General features: G+C 42.8%; 1 protein-coding gene across 5 annotated transcripts; it reads left to right on the top strand.

The window, feature by feature from the left end:
* Nucleotides 1–15: 15 nt before the first annotated feature.
* smpd2b (sphingomyelin phosphodiesterase 2b) lies at nucleotides 16–10,931 on the top strand. 5 transcript variants are annotated; one of them, XM_071334809.1, is made up of 12 exons: nucleotides 16–625; nucleotides 1,532–1,609; nucleotides 1,824–2,026; nucleotides 2,141–2,237; nucleotides 4,097–4,173; nucleotides 5,166–5,259; nucleotides 5,366–5,455; nucleotides 7,601–7,683; nucleotides 7,774–7,906; nucleotides 8,064–8,168; nucleotides 8,361–8,535; nucleotides 8,701–10,931. In XM_071334809.1, the coding sequence occupies exons 3-12, from the start codon at nucleotides 1,977–1,979 to the stop codon at nucleotides 9,123–9,125; spliced, it is 1,329 nt and encodes a 442-aa protein (XP_071190910.1). In that variant the 5' UTR covers nucleotides 16–625; nucleotides 1,532–1,609; nucleotides 1,824–1,976; the 3' UTR covers nucleotides 9,126–10,931. The 5 variants fall into 5 exon arrangements, with proteins under 5 accessions (XP_071190910.1, XP_071190911.1, XP_071190907.1 ...); XM_071334810.1 differs by having other exon boundaries at nucleotides 1,532–1,669; nucleotides 1,878–2,026; XM_071334806.1 differs by having other exon boundaries at nucleotides 1,532–1,669.
* The last annotated feature ends 264 nt before the right edge of the window (nucleotides 10,932–11,195 follow it).

The following is an 11,195-nucleotide window of genomic DNA, read 5'->3' as shown; positions in this document are numbered from 1 at the left end:
CGAAAAGTCATTTTTTTCCGGGCGCTTGTAAATTTGTATTTATTTAGAGAATATACAAATCATACATTCTCGACATCTCTAACGCACAAATACTGGGGCAGGTTTCGTAATGCTTACGATGTTACCAGTGTACTGATATAAGTAGGACACGTGACGTCACGACAGTTTTGAGAAAAAACACTTTATACCGGAGTTGTTTCGAGATAGCTATGCATATTAATGACACGAGGCTAGTCGCGTAGCATCTCCCCATTGAATACTGGTGGTTGACGTCAACCGAATATTCCACCCCAAATTACAAGATTGAGATTTATCCACCAATCCAAAGAAAGGATAGGGGGTCGCTAGACAACCCACAGTGCCGCTTTGTGGACGACTCCCATTGTTAGGGCGGAGAGACATGTATCTTGTCAGAATATTCATAATCTTTGGTCAAGCACAGCAGCGATGGGAAAACTGCATTGGCTGGAAACAAGCTATTTGTCAGTAAATAAAACAAAACCCAAAGTAAGGTATTATGACGAACAGGGTTGCAAAAGTATCACCCTGTTTTCTTGACTTGTCAGCACGCGACATGTGACCAATTGCAGCCACACGGAACTTGCTAGTAAGCCTGCTTGTAAAGGTTGGTAAATTCATTGGCTATCTAGCTAAAATAATTTGCTAGCTTGATAGATTATTATCAAAGTTTACTCGCACCAAGTTGTCACCCATCTGCTCCATTTATGTAACTAATGTTAGCTAGCTAGAGTCTATAAACAGTTAACAGTAAGGGTCTGTTTCTGTGTCATGAAAGTCCAAGCCTGCTAGCTAGTTAGCTAGCTAAAGCCTGTTTTGCTTTATGTTGTGTTAGCTAGCCATGTTGATGTTGATGGTGCACTAACTTCGATAGATTGTCTCTGGTTGTCAATGCGAACCAGCTGTAGTGGTGGTCAATTAGCCTGCTATGGGTAGCAATCTGGTCCCGAGACAGTCCTACTCCCCGTAGAACGATGTCTCGAGCTCTCTGGCGCCTAGCTAAGAATTTAACTCATATTGTAAAACGTCTTCTCTTTTCAACAATATATATTGCTATCTGGGGCCTAGGGAAGGCAGTTGGCTGTGTCTTAACTTTAGGATCATAAACGCATGTTGCCTGCAAGGTTATCTGTTTTAAATACATAGCTAACGTTAGCTAGTTACATTATTGCATGCGCAAATTGACAAATCAGATACTTTGTGTGTTTGGTAAAAAATAAATAATAATAATAGTTTAAATTCACTTAGGCGAATCATCACATATTAAAACATACATAAATTATGGGTATATACAACCAGTTTTGGATTCACCTGATGTTTGTATGGCCTACCTATTAAGCAAAGAAAAGACCTCCTTTAGGAATGCGTTTCGCTTTTGTTGACTACGGTAATGAGTATTGACACTGGGTTAATTAAGCTTAGGCCCACCCTTTATATTCAGTGGAAGGCCTTTCATTCTAACGTGACCTTCCATGGTCTTTTCACCTGCTCTCATTCCTCTGTCCTGTGTCAGTGTGTCTCCTATGTCAGCAGTGTGTTGGCTTAGGTTAGGTCAGTCTGTTATGCCCCCCTGCAAGAGAGGAGACAGACAGTGAGTGTGGTGGCCCCCTGCGTTGTTGGACTGTGTGGGTTAATGATTTAGTGCTGCCAGGTATATTTAAATATATGTTTTTATTGGACTTCTAAGTAATGTCCTCTCTCACATAGGATTGTGAGCATACAATAAAAGTTGCTTAGGCTGGCTATAGACACTTAGAGAGCATTCAGCCTCAAAGTTGACTAACTCTGCTCTGTCAATGTTCCAGTCATAGTCCTCACTGCTGATCCTAACCAGGGATGTGGCTTCATCCACACAACAGGGACTAACCTCAGCTGCCACACAGGGACTAGCCTAACCACACAGGCAGGCATTGACCACCGTTGAAGTCTGCCGTCACTGTTCATTTATTCCTATAACCATGGCTGACAGCAACACCATCAGGCTCCGAGTCTTCTCCCTTAACTGCTGGTGAGTGCTGTTTTGTTTTTAGTGTGTGCAGAGTAAGCATATATATTTTTTGCATCGCACACATACTAGGGCTATAATGTGGTCATGTTGTCTGTCTGTCCTTCCTGTTCTCAGGGGTATCCGTTACCTCAGCAAGCACTGTCGGGAGCGCTACGCCATGATCGGAGAGCTTTTGAGCAGAGAGGAGCATGATATTGTCCTGCTGCAAGAGGTTAGTGCACACTGGTCTGTTCTGCTCATATTTTGGTGAAGGAGGTCCACTGTGTTACACCCCATTCCACCACTCTCACAGCTGTCTCGACTGTCTGGGCATTTTGCCAAAGCTGTGGAATTTTTCCACCCTTACATTCCTACTATATATATATATATATATATATATAGTTGGAAGTTTACATACACCATAGCCAAATATATTTAAATTCAATTTTTCACAATTCCTGACATTTAATCCTAGTTTAAAATCCCCGTTTTAGGTCAGTTAGGATGACCACTTTATTTTAAGAATGTGAAATGTCAGAATAATAGTAGAGAGAATTATTTATTTCAGCTTTTATTTCATCACATTCCCAGTGGGTCAGAAGTTTACATACACTCAATTCGTATTTGGTAGCATTGCCTTTAAATTGTTTAACTTGGGTCAAACGTTTTGGGTACCCTTCCACAACAAGTTGGGTGAATTTTGGCCCATTCCTCCTGACAGAGCTGGTGTAACTGAGTAAGGTCTGTAGGCCTCCTTGTTCGCACACGGTTTTTCAGTTCTGCCCACAAATGTTCTATAGGATTGAGGTCAGGGCTTTGTGATGGCCACTCCAATACCTTGACTTTGTTGTTCTTAAGCCATTTTGCCACAACTTTGGAAGTATGCTTGGGGTCATTGTCCATTTGGAAGACCCATTTGCGACCAAGCTTTAACTTCCTGACTGATGTCTTGAGATATTGCTTCAATATATCCACATCATTTTCCTTCTCATGATGCCATGTATTTTGTGAAGTGCACCAGTCCCTCCTGCAGCTAAGCACCCCCACAACATGATGCTGCCACCCCCGTGCTTCACAGTTGGGATAGCTTTCTTCGGCTTGCAAGCCTCCCCCTTTTTCCTCCAAACATAACTGGTCATTATGGCCAAACAGTTCTATTTTTGTTTCATCAGACCATAGGACATTTCTCCAAAAAAGTACGATCTTTGTCCTCATGTGCAGTTTCAAACCGTAGTCTGGCTTTTTTATGGCGGTTTTGGAGCAGTGGTTTCTTCCTTGCTGAGCGGCCTTTCAGGTTATGTCGATATAGGACTCATTTTACTGTGGATATAGATAATTTTGTACCCGTTTCCTCCAGCATCTTCACAAGGTCCTTTGCTGCTGTTCTGGGATTGATTTGCACTTTTCGCACCAAAGTACGTTCATCTCTAGGAGACAGAACGCGTCTCCTTCCTGAGCGGTATGGCGGCTGCGTGGCCCCATGGTGTTTATGCTTGCGTACTATTGTTTGTACAGTTGAAAGTGGTACCTTCAGGCGTTTGGAAATTGCTCCCAATGATGAACCAGACTTGTAGAGGTCTACATTTTTCTTCTGAGGTCTTGGCTGATTTCTTTTGATTTTCCCATGATGTCAAGCAAAGAGGCACTGCGTTTGAAGGTAGGCCTTGAAATACATCCAGTTGTAACTTAAATCTGCTTGAAAATCTTTGGCAAGACTTGAAAATGGGTGTCTAGCAATGATCAATAACCAATTTGACAGAGCTTGAAGAATAATGGGCAATTATTGTACATTCCAGGTGTGCTAAGCTCTTAGATAGTTACCCATAAAGACTCACAGCTGTATTCACTGCCAAATGTGATTATAACATGTATTCACTAAGGGGTGTGAATGAGATTTAATTTTCAATGAATTAACATTTCTAAAAACATGTTTTCACTTTATCATTATGGGGTATTGTGAGGGGGAAAAAAGCTATTAAATAAAGGTTTTATTCAGGCTGTAACACAACAAAATGTGGAATAAGTCAAAGGGTATGAATACTTTCTGAAGGCACTGTGTGTTCTCAATGTTCCCCTGGGTTTATTTTTCAGGTCTGGAGTGAAAAAGACTTCCTCTGCTTGAAAAGGAAACTTTCCTCTACCCATCCGCACTCCCATTACTTCAAAAGGTACAATTAGAAATCTGGTTCAATCTGTTGGTGTGGCTGGCCTTATAGGACCTCCATGTAGTTAGTTTTCCTAGTAATCCCTTCATCAACTCTCAGAACATATGTGGGAAATATTTTAAATCCGACTCATTCAGTTGCTCAGTCAAACATTTCTTTAAGGACTTAATTTAATGGGAACACAGCAAACACACAGTGATCCCTGTGCTTTGTATTGTACACTGCGCTTTCATGTCAACCACAAGAAACATTACTATTCATTTGTAAGAATTATTTTGTAAGAGAATGACCTCAAAGCAGGAAGATTAGCTAGCTATTGCACAATGGAATTTCTCCAAGTTAAGCGTAATACTTGCTTGACCTCCCATACCAAGGCACAGGATTGAGATTAGTTCAAAAGCCTTGCATTTCTAATCCGCTCAGTAATTCACTAAAAGAGTGGAGGAGATATTTAAGTCTGCAGATTTGAGTGAGTTGGTTCTTACATTTTAGTCAGCGGTCGCATACACTTCAGCGTATTTACTTTATCTGGACTGGTGTAGTTTGCAATCATGTCTAACAGTCTGCAGCTTTTAGACATAAGAAAAACGGGACTAAACACTTTACTTGAACAGGAGGACTTCATAACCCATGCATACCACATTCATAAGCAGTGCATAGGTATGAATGTGTTATAAAGTCCTTCTGTATTTTTATTTATTTTTTATTTCACCTTTATTTAACCGGGTAGGCTAGTTGGGAACAAGTTCTCATTTGCAACTGCGACCTGGCCAAGATAAAGCAAAGCAGTGTGACACAGACAACAACACAGAGTTACACATGGAGTAAACAATAAACAAGCCAATAACACAAACAAGTCAATGACACGGTAGAAAAAAGAAAGTCTATATACAGTATGTAGCCTACCCTTAAAGTAAAGTGTGACCAAACACTCTAGTAATGTGGTAGCCTACACATGTATCTTAATGCTGTGTGTTGTGATTGTGTGTCCCCAGTGGAGTCATAGGCAGTGGAATGGCCACGTTCTCCAGACATAGAATCCATGACGCATTTCTCTACCGCTATTCATTAAACGGCTACCCATACATGGTAAGTCATCTAGTCCTCAGACATTTGTGTGTATGATGAGTTTGGCTTTGGTAGGTAGTCAGGCATTCTCTTCAGTCCTCACTATGTATCCTGTCCTCTGTTCCAGGCCCACCATGGAGACTGGTTTGGAGGCAAGGCTGTGGGGATGGTCAAATTAAACATAGGCAGACTGGCAGCACACGTCTACGTCACACATGTAAGTGTTTCTATCCAGACTTCTCATCCACACCTGGGAATAAGATGATGGTGCCCTGGTCCAAGGGCAGTTTAGTTAATTTCTCCATAATGGTTTGAAGTGAAATCTGTAGTTGCTACATACATTTTTCTTGAAGAAAATTACTATACCGTGCATTTGGAAAGTATTCAGACCCTTTGACGTTTTCCACATTTTATTACATTACAGCCTCATTCTAAAATGGATTAAATACATTTTTCCCTCATCAATCTATACACAATACGCCATAATGACAAAATGGATTAAAAAACAGAAATACCTTATTTACATAAGTATTCAGACTCTATGCTATGATACTTGGAATTGAGCTGAGGTGCATCCTGTTTCCATTGATCATCCTTGATGTATCTACAACATGATTGGAGTACTCCTGTCGTAAATTCAATTGATTGGACATGTTTTGGAAAGACACACACCTGTGTATAGAAGGTCCTGCAGTTGACAGTGCATGTCAGAGCAAAAACCAAGCCATGAGGTTGAAGGAATTATCCGTGAGCTCTGAGGCACGATTGTGTCGAGGCACAGATCTGGGGAAAGGTACCAAAAAAATGTCTGCAGCATTGAAGGTCCCCAAGAACACAGTGGTCTTCATCATTCTTAAATGGAAGGAGTTTGGAACCACCAAGACCCATCCTAGAGCTGGCCGCCTTGCCAAACTGAGCAATCGGGGGAGAAAGGACTTGGTCAGGGAGGTGACCAAGAACCCGATGGTCACTCTGACAGAGCTCCAGAGTTCCTCTGGAGATGGTTGCCCTTCTGGAGCTTCTCCCAGCTCCCAGGCCTTTATGGTAGCGTGTCCAGACGGAAGCCACTCCTCAGTAAAAGGCACATGACAGCCCTCTTGGAGTTTGCCAAAAGGCACCTAAAGGACTCGGACCATGAGAAACAAGATTCTCTGGTCTGATGAAACCAAGATTGAACTATTTGGCGTCACATCTGGAGGAAACCTGGCACAATCCCTAAGGTGAAGCATGGTGGTGGCAGCATCATGCTGTGGGGATGTTAGGGTAGGCTAGTTCCCGTGTAGTCTAGTTCCCACGGTCCCGTGTGGCTCAGTTGGTAGAGCATGGCGCTTGCAACGCCAGGGTTGTGGGTTCATTCCCCACGGGGGGACCAGGATGAATATGTATGAACTTTCCAATTTGTAAGTCGCTCTGGATAAGAGCGTCTGCTAAATGACTTAAATGTAAATGTAAATGTTGTTGGGACACTAGTCATGTTCGAGGGAAAGATGAATGGAGCAAAGTGCAGAGAGATCCTTGATGAAAACCTGCTCCAGAGTGCTCAGGATCTCAGACATGGGCGAAGGTTCACCTTCCAACAGGACAACGACCCTAAGCACACAGCCAAGACAACGCAGGAGTGGCTTTGGAACAAGTCTCTGATTGTCCTTGAGTGGCCCAGCCAGAGCCCAGACTAGAACCCGATCAAACATCTCTGGAGAGACCTGAAAATAGCTGTGCAGCAACGCTCCCCATCCAACCTGACAGAGCTTGAGTCGATCTGCAGAGAAGAATGGGAGAAACTCCCCAAATACACTTGTGCCAAGCGCTTAGCGTCATACCCAAGAAGACTAAATTCTGTAATCGCTGCCAGTGTAAAGGGTCTGAATACTTATGTAAATGTGATAAACTAGCAAACATTAAAAAAAGAAAAATACGTTTTTGCTTTATTATGGGGTATTGTGTGTCAGTTGTTGAGGGGGGGAAACAATTTAATCAACTTTAGAATAAGGCTGTAACGTAACAAAATGTCAAGGGGTCTGAATACTTTCCGAATGTACTGTACATGACTCATGAGCTTAGTTCAACTGTAGTACCCCATCAGAACCTAAAATATATAAGCTTTTTCAAATCAAATTTATTGGTCACATACACATGGTTAGCACTGTCAATGAATTTGAGAGTGCTTACATTTCTTCAAACCCATCCCTCCGCAGTGGTGGGGAGTCGTTTGAACTGCAGATTGCCCTTTTAAGGTTAAGAATTTGGGGAGTTTGCTGATCCTGGATCTGTGCCTAGGGGTAACTTCTACCTGTAGCAGACAGATGCATATGAGATGTATCTATCGCTAATGTGGTGTCCTCTTCCTGTGTGTGTTGTCCAGCTGCATGCAGAGTACTGCAGGGAGAAAGACTCCTACTTACCTCATAGAGTGGTACAGGCCTGGGAGCTGCAGCAGTTTATTCGGTAAGGAGGCTAACACTCAATGCACACTGCCTCTTGCCATTTTAATTTCAGTGCCATTTTAATGGGTGTTATTCTGATCTATTCTGTTAGTCATACCTCCAGTGGAGCAGACCTGGTGATTTTGGCCGGAGATCTGAACCTGCATCCCCAGGACCTTGGCAACCGGTTGCTACGGACATACACTGGCCTCCGGGACAGTTACACAGAGACTGCTAAGTTTGATGTATGATGATCAGTCCAGTGTCATTATTTTTTTTCATTTGAAATCGAACTGAAATATCTTGCAGAGGAGAGGTTGATTATGTTTTATTAGTTGTGGACATGCCTCTAATGCTTTATTAAAATTAACTGAAAAGCTTTTAATCATCTTTTCTCCGTAGGGCTGTGAGGACGGCATCACTTTTATAGCAGATAACCCTTTCATCAATCCCAAAGAGCTCTGCCCCTTCGAGAAGGGCATCAGAATAGATTACATCCTCTACAAGGTGACAGTGGGAAGGATTGTTGGATATCTGGCTTTTGTTGTAGTTTCTAACAAACTTTCATATTTGACTAACAGTCTGCCGATATGTACTGGATGTTAAATGTGCCTACTTATTATAAAATAGACATGGAAGAGACATTGATCATTGTATTGATGGTACATCTTGTACACTAAAATGTGTTGTCATTCCCAGGGGTCAGGAAGAGTGTCTATCCAGTGTGAGTCTCTGTCAACCACCAAGGGTTCTGTCCCTGACCAGCCTTTTCCTTACTCTGACCACGAGGCCCTTAGCGCAGAGCTGCAGCTGCAGACCCTGACCCAACAGGCAGGAGGAGACGAGACCAGAGATGAGCAGGACTGTGCTGCAGGTACTCATTCTAAGCCTAGATGTTGTTCACAATGATTTGAAGTGTAACTCTTACAGGTTTTTGATATTGTCATTATGACTCTTAAAGCTGATGTATGCATTTTGTCAGTAATCTTCCAAATGTGATGGCCTAGGGTTTGACTTGCTATTTCCCTTCTTCCCTCAGGTAAGCTGGCTGAGCTGGTGGACATTGTGACAGAGGCCCGTACTGAGGTGAAGGTGGGCCTGTACTGTGCTGAGAGGATGCGCTACACGGCAGCTCGTACCGGGGTGATGGGCATGGCCCTGCTGCTGTTGGAGCTGGCCATCGCTGCTGTTCCCTGGCTGGCCCTGGGAGCTGACCAGCCCTTCCCCCGGGCCTCCTTTTACCTACTGGGGGTGCTGTGCTTTGCCATCCTGATCACCACCTTCCTGCTCTACATCTTCTACACCATGGAGGTGAAGGCTCTACAGGGGGCAGAGGACCAGATGAGGCTGGCTGTGGGGAGCCTCCAGGAGAGGCTTAGGGGATTCCCCCTTGCCCAGCCTCTGAACCCCCTCTGTAGGCCACTGGACAGACAGGACCCCTACCCTCTGGAGCCAGAGGAATAGAGGCAGGAGGAGGAGGAGGGGGGGGTATAAAATGAACTGTGAGGAACTGATCTTAAAGATGGAATCTGCAGTAGGGGAAACAATGCCCCATGGCTGTTTTTGTTGATGAAGCAGCGGTGGGGAGTGTCGAGGATTAAGATAAAAGAAATTACAGTACATATGCAGCTGTTCTATCGCGTATTGAATGATGTCTGATGGGGAAAAAGTGTTTGTAGTTATTTGCTGTTGTAATATTGCAAATGGACGTGGCAGTTTCACCTTTTAAGGATACCAGCTTTAAAGCGGTCCTGGGACTCGTCTGTCTGCATCGACTGAATGTACTTTATGCTATTGAGGATTCACTGCAGTAGAAGCATGCAGCATAAGGTTTGACTTAATGATTTGAACCAAAAGAAAAGGACATTTCTTGAAGTGGTTTTGCTCATGTGCTTAGCTGCTATGTTTTGTGTAGTTTTAACTTTGTCCATCTGTAAATTCCACTCGACAATCTTTGGATTGCGCCGCACTTACTCATCTTCCCTCTCGAACAATGACAGCTTCTCGTGACAATTGGCCATGAGACAATCGGGTGATAAACGCATTCTTAACGTACATCTTTCCTATAGTCCAGACCTGAGGATTGCATTGGCACTAGGAGGTTCCTCAGGTCTGGCTTGCATTCCACCACTCAGGGTGTTGGTGGGACCAATTCTTTCCTCTGTTTCATGAATTCCTTTTACAGTGTATAGCAGCTTAGAGCCTCTTTAGCACAACTCAGGGACGATGTATGACGTCTGCTTTTAGTGGAGCCATGTTTTGTTCAGTTGTTGTGAATGTTACACGAAGTTCCAAATTGATCCGCCCAGCCCTTACACCCTAGGCACTCCTGTAGATCTGAAAGGCTTGGATAGGTAGATGCATTGCTGTAGTAGCTATGTCTTCTGATTGGATGGGTGGAACTATTACCATATTGCTTCCACCTATCCAAATCCTCTCAGATCAGCAGGAGTGTCTAAGGAGTAGAGTCTTAAGGGTCCATTTGGAATTCAGCATCCGAGTGCCCTGCAGGACAAGACCTCCTGTGACATGGTCAGTTTCAAATGGACTGTGGGCGACAAAGCACAGTTCCCCTTCTTGAGCTGTACATTAGGCTTTTATTTCGTAGACGTGTTGGGAGGAGATGATCAGATCTCTTGAGCGGTGGCTGCACTGTCCCAAAGAGAGATTTGAACGCATTCACTTGTCTTGTGTAGTGTTTTTTTAGAAACTTCATTTTCTCTAATGATTTATTTATGACATTAACAAATAATTTTGGTAACCAATCAATGCACACTTGTAAAGAGTCATATAGAGTAGAGAAGATCAAGTTGTTTGAGTACCTGCACTTGATTAGCAAGATAAAGCTCTTAATGTACCTACCTTGTAACTTACCTACCTTGTAATTGAATGTACTGTAAAACGAAGGCCGGTGCAACCATTGCTGCATATGCAGAGATTGTCAATTTAAAAGCACAGAACTGTAACCCTGTCCGCTTCTTTCAGGGGTTCAGTTTAGTGCAATTAATGATGGGAAAAGACTGAATCATTTGTATTTTATATTACACATAGATACATTCAATTATCTTCACAAATGTGGGCTAGTTAAATGTATTTTGGCACTCCTTTGAATCATCTTGGTTAAAATGGAACTCTAGCTAATATTGTATAGTTACTAACAATCCATGATAACATTTCAGGCAGTATTCAATCCACTTGATTATATGGATTGTTATTGACAATTTGAAGTGAAATGATTATAAAGGAAATAATAAATCGTCTATACTAATATTTGGATTTCTGTGAACTGTGTTTGTTATAGTGTAATTACTTCTTAGGATCTGCAAATGAATGACAATCCACTTTAATTTTTTTACATTTTGTCAGATGCTCTTATCCAAAATGACTTACAGTAGTGAGTGCATACTTTTTCAGACTGATCCCCCATGGGAATTGAACCCACAACCCTGGTGTTGCAAGTGCCGTGCTCTGCCAACTGAGCCACACGGGAATCAACACTCAATGACACATTGACGCTGCAGCTTTGGTAGAGCC

The sequence above is a fragment of the Salvelinus alpinus genome, chromosome 12 (genome assembly GCF_045679555.1).
Source record: "Salvelinus alpinus chromosome 12, SLU_Salpinus.1, whole genome shotgun sequence".
NCBI classification, from domain to species: domain Eukaryota; kingdom Metazoa; phylum Chordata; class Actinopteri; order Salmoniformes; family Salmonidae; genus Salvelinus; species Salvelinus alpinus.
The sequence above is the reverse complement of the archived record's forward strand: the minus strand, read 5'-3'. Positions and strand labels throughout refer to the sequence as shown.